The sequence below is a fragment of the Dreissena polymorpha genome, chromosome 5 (genome assembly GCF_020536995.1).
Source record: "Dreissena polymorpha isolate Duluth1 chromosome 5, UMN_Dpol_1.0, whole genome shotgun sequence".
In the NCBI taxonomy this organism is placed as follows: domain Eukaryota; kingdom Metazoa; phylum Mollusca; class Bivalvia; order Myida; family Dreissenidae; genus Dreissena; species Dreissena polymorpha.
Genome location: NC_068359.1, coordinates 90,790,797 through 90,796,012, shown reverse-complemented (window position 1 = coordinate 90,796,012; position 5,216 = coordinate 90,790,797). Strand labels below are relative to the sequence as shown.

The window sequence follows — 5,216 nt, the reverse complement described above, 5'->3', positions numbered from 1 at the left end:
CCGAAATCTGCGAACAAATCCCTTTAAGACATGCTTGCGACCGATGGTACCTTAAGTAGCAGTGGACATGATCAGGGGTCGACCTCATCTGTGGAAGCAGTATTTGGCTATTATCTGTAGGTCGAGCTTACCTGTAGTAGCAACATCAGCACTTGGTAATTATCTGTGGGTCGAGCTTACCTGTAGTAGCAGCATTTGGTAATTATCTATAACACCTGTAGTAGCAGTCTTTGGCAATTATCTGTTGGTCGAGCTTACCTGTGGTAGCAGCTTTTTGACATGATCAGGTGTCGAGCTTACCTGTAGTAGCAGCATTTGGTAATTATCTATAGCACATGTAGCAGCAGCATTTTGCCATGATCTGTGGATCTAGCTTACTTTTAATAGCAGCATTTTGCCATGATCAGGGGGTGAGGCTTTCCTGTAGTAGGAGCATTTGGCTATGATCTGTGAGTGGAGCTTGCCTGTAGTATGCACCATTTTGGCTATTACACGGCCGTTGGCGCTAAGGACCGAATGTTTCGAAAAATTACGGATCATTCTACAGGGTGCATACATTTGATATGTTTTCAACATATTTCGCCTTATTTAAAAAATCGGGCAAAGTCGTGCGATTCAGCGGAGATTAATTCATCCACACATGTACAGACACACACAATTACAACCCATACGCAAACGTGATGACCTCTATTTGTTGTGTCATGGTGGCATTTTTGAAAGCATATGGATGTTTATGGCCTGTGTGACGAGCAAATTTCCATCATAAGAAAACACCAACGACATCAACCAATTAAATTGAACATATGCAAGCTGTTGCATGCACAAAAACATTGGCCACTAGTCGGACTTAAATATAATTTTGTATTTTTCCAAAAGAGATGGAGCCAATGCCAAGGAGGTGGCGCTTATGACAGGAGGTGGCTCCAATTCATACTTTCAGCTGTTCAAATTTTCGTTACCGAACGTAGGTTTTTTGTGCGGTATTCCAGGTTGAATGTTCGATCTTTTTCTTTGTTGGATGATAGTGAAATATAATCAAACAAGTTAAGTTTACATAATTATGAAGAAACATGACTATGCTGCAAAAAGATTATGATGATTTCGTTCATTGAATATGCATAAAACGGAGAGTAACTTGAGTATAATACAAAAGTTAACGATTTAAGAAAGAGCTATCCTTTTTGGAGAAGGAAGTGGGGACTCGCGATATAGTTTAGCCTAATTAAGATTCGTTCACCTTTGCCTTTTAGGGAATTAAGCATTTGGATTAGAGGACAAATCTAATCGTTTCAAGCAGAAGTAACATCTTTTGATTATTTCGTGACTTATCTTACTTTATAAACACATTTCTTGTAGAAGAACCATTTTTAGAATGTTGACAATTTTTTTATTGGATTTATTGAGTATTACATATTCTGGGTTTATATCGTACAATATGTTTTATTCAGATTGCCGACATCTTAATTGAGTGGGTTACTTATACATGGACATCTTGTTTTTTTTATAGAAAGTGTATATGTTCTGTAGAGATGTGGGTTGACGTATATACGTTGCAAAATAAATAGAAATATAAAAAGGAACATTATTCATCAAATGTAAGTCATGTGATGATTCATATATTGTTCATTGGCGCGACCTCCTGTCCTTAGCGCCATATCCTTGGCATTGACTCCATCTCTTTTGGAAAAACGCAAAATTATCTATTAGATCCGCAAAAGACCAGTGTGTTTGTGCATGTAGCAACTAGTATATGTTGAGCGCAATCGTTTGATGGCATTTGCGAATCAATCTGATGGACATTTTCTCTTCACACAGGCAAAAAACCCATCAATTTTCTCATAAAAAACTCCACCATGGCACAACTTATAAAAATCCCCACGTTTCCAAATGGATTGTGATTGTATGTTGCTTTACACTTGTGGATGAATTAAGCTTCGTTTAATCGTACTACATTGCCTGATTTTTTAAATTATGCAACATATGTTTAAAAAACCCATATAAAAACAATTCACCCTGCAGAAATATCGTTGAAATTTCAAAATATCCGGTCCTTAGCGCCAACTCGGAAGTAGCGTTGGCTTATTTATTAATGCATCGCCAAAAATAGGTGGCGCCCGTGATTAATGGCCGTGTATTATCTTGGGGTCGAGCTTACCTGTAATAGCAACATTTGGCCATGATCTGTGGGTCGAGCTCCCAGAAGTCTAGCTCCGTCCTGAAGGCACCCGGACAAACAGACGTCGGCATGTGCAGCTCCCCTGTTTGATAAAACGCCAGCACCGCCTCAAAACTGCTCGTCGGGCGCTGTAAAAACCCAAACAGTGGTTATTCAGTCTGGTTGATTGGGTTTGATACATGTATGTTGTTGCGCGTATTTTGAGAATAAAAACAAGTCAACCATAAAACTATACATTGTAAAAACCACAATTTGTTTGTTTTAATATAATATTATAAGGGCTTGACTGCAAACAAAAAGTTATCGTAATTACCATATCCCATTCCTGTAAATTGTAGAAAACATCGTCATACATGAACATATGCTGCTTAATGTTTTCAATGTAAAGGGGTGAGTTGTCCGTCCGTCCGTCTCTCATTCCGTCGGATGTTTGTATTCCGCTTAACTCCACAATGATTTGCTGATTGAGGCGGCCCTTTAGTGATGCCACTTTACAAACATATTAATACTAATGTTAACATCGCACATTTGGTTCCCATTTTTATATACATGTAATCGAACTTATGGCCGATTTTAAACAAACAAGAAAGGTCTTCACTATTGTCGCGCGTTACTCGCCATTTTTTTTCTGCAGGATTAATGTAACTAAAAACATTAACGAACATAATATGATCTTGGACACCTATGTAATTCGGTTCAGTTGTGTTATGTATAATGTTTTAACATGGCAAAGTAACTGCTTTTTTTTCTCAAAACACATTATGAAATCGTGATGCACAAACTATAAACTGCTAGTGTAATAAGACTTCATATTTTTAGTAATCACCATGCATTATTTTTATATTAAGAATATAAAATTGTGTGCACTTATTTCGACGTTAGTTGAGATTTTATGCAATAGTGTACTATGGTGTCATTCGTGTCCTACAGACACTTCTCCAATGTCAATACCATGTGAAGCGAACATCTAAATATGTGTACGTGGTGCTCATCTCCTACTTCGTTAAAATTAAATACATTCAATGTTCGTTCGTTTTTTAATCCAATTCAAGCAATATTTGAATGTGTTATGTCGTAAGTCAAATTTGAAAGTTTTTTTTGTTAGACAAACAACTGACAAACAATTTCGCATTGAGTGAACGTATTATCATAGTTTTTGTGTTTGAACTAAGAAATCGAAAAACTGATTGAAGAAGTTTAATACTTGCTCAATTAACAGTATTTTAGCATTCCAAAACAGATATGTCACGTACCTTGTACTTCAGACAGTTCTTCTTTCCGTCTATGACGTCACGGTGGATGCGCGAGTAGGGTGCGCGGCGCACGTCTTCCACGTCGTACGTGATCCCGCTGACGGTGATGTTCAACTCCTCGTGTGACATTATATTATTTTTCTCCACTCGATGTGTATTATGTTGACCCGACATATCATTGTCCAACCCATGGCATGGCAGCTTTTCTGGACTCTGGCATTTCATGTCGCTCATCGTCCTCTGATCTTATCTCTTGGTGTATTTGCGCTTCGTGGTTGTATCAAAGGATATACTTCGTTGTGGCTTCTTCAAATGTCGATTCTCCTAGAATATCTGTACCAATAATCAAAAAGAGTGGAAAGATATTATAGCTTACGAAAAAAATGTAAAAGGGAGACGTGTGTTATCTTATCTGACAAGCGTCGTCGTGCCGAAATATATGCCAGAAATGGTTTTATTCCATTCCAACAAGGAATCTCTAGTTATCTTATTCTACACAGTCCATCTACGGTACTACGATTTCTTAAAAAAACATTATTCTATTTTGTTTACATCGATCGTTTCTTAGAAAGTAAGTTTCAAGAAATATGCAAGAGGGAGAATCTTTCCATACATCGACACGAATTTGTAATACCATAGTTATGGAAATACTAAATCAAGATTGAATGTGTAATTATTAAATATAAAGTTCTTTACATCAAATGAAAATGTAAAACCTTCTGTAAATATAAAGGAAAGCTATGAAACAACAAGTTCATTGAAAGGAATTTAGAGACACGACTAGAAAATTTATGAAACAACTAAATGAAAAGGCAATAGAAAATTACCTGCAGCATGTCCGACTAAATTATTTTGTAAGTGTTTACTATATATAACAACATAATACATTAAACGACATGCGATTGCCACAGTTTTAATATAAATCCTTCCCTGCCTCAATGCTAATTAATTTTACTTACGATGAACAGGTGTGTTGCGCGCATGCGTGTACCGTATATCAGACATGCGCAGTCGCTACTCGGCTGTAAGGGTGGTTTCAATTAGCAACTGGACACCTCTTGCCTCCTCAGCACATGATCGCGTTGCTGTACACGGTGTCGCGTGTACTAAGAGGCAAACTGCCTTGTGGTGCGCGTTCTTTTAAATGTTAAAGCAATTAATTAAACGTTTGGCAAATAGCCAATTAATTTCAATATACTGTTTGGCGCTGATGTTTAACCCAGTTTGTTTTACCTTTATCAAAAGCCAATAGCAGTAATAATGGATACATCGTAATATAACAGTGGTGAATTTGATAGATATCCCACCAACCATGGATTGCTTATCTTTTATGATAAATGGGAAACCATTCGAAAGTCAGACATATCTGGTTCGTGCTGTTAACTGTTTTTGCATCGCAACGCGCTTTTTTCATTAAATGAAGTTAATTACCTAAAGACATTTCACTAAACGCACATGCATCTCTGATTTTGCGTTTTCAATTCGCCTTTTTATTGCCGTGAAGCCGTCATCTTGAAAAGGCATGTACATGAAATAGTCGCATTTGTGAAAAATACTGTACGAAATAGAAAACGTGTAATTGTAACGTGTCTACCGTTCCTTCGGAATATATATATATATAATGGCTTTTCCTCGGGCTTTCCTTAGCCGTGTGATTTGATAAACAAATAATATAATTTGCCTCTATACAAGCCGGTTCCGTATGCCCTGTGCGACTTGGATTGCTTTGATCACTTGGGTTGACTTGGGTCGACTTGGGTCGACTCGGGTTGACTTGGGTTGACTTG

General features: G+C 37.4%; 1 protein-coding gene across 1 annotated transcript; it reads right to left on the bottom strand.

The window, feature by feature from the left end:
• Positions 1 to 1,589: 1,589 nt before the first annotated feature.
• On the bottom strand, positions 1,590 to 3,717 carry LOC127831456 (potassium voltage-gated channel protein Shaw-like). Its single transcript, XM_052356439.1, has 3 exons — positions 3,430 to 3,717; positions 2,156 to 2,304; positions 1,590 to 1,677 (listed from the first exon to the last, which is right to left on the bottom strand). Exons 1-3 carry the CDS (start codon positions 3,661 to 3,663, stop codon positions 1,590 to 1,592), a joined length of 471 nt encoding a protein of 156 aa, XP_052212399.1. The 5' UTR covers positions 3,664 to 3,717.
• Positions 3,718 to 5,216: the final 1,499 nt, after the last annotated feature.

What these genes read in the sequence shown, in the direction of transcription:
- LOC127831456 (XM_052356439.1), bottom strand. Translation starts at nt 3,663, where the DNA reads ATGAGCGACATGAAATGCCAGAGTCCAGAAAAGCTGCCATGCCATGGG. An exon ending in AGAACTGTCTGAAGTACAAG is followed by an intron (nt 2,305 to 3,429) that starts GTACGTGACATA and finishes GGGTTTTTACAG; the next exon opens with CGCCCGACGAGCAGTTTTGA. An exon ending in GCCAAATGTTGCTATTACAG is followed by an intron (nt 1,678 to 2,155) that starts GTAAGCTCGACC and finishes TTTTTCCAAAAG; the next exon opens with AGATGGAGTCAATGCCAAGG.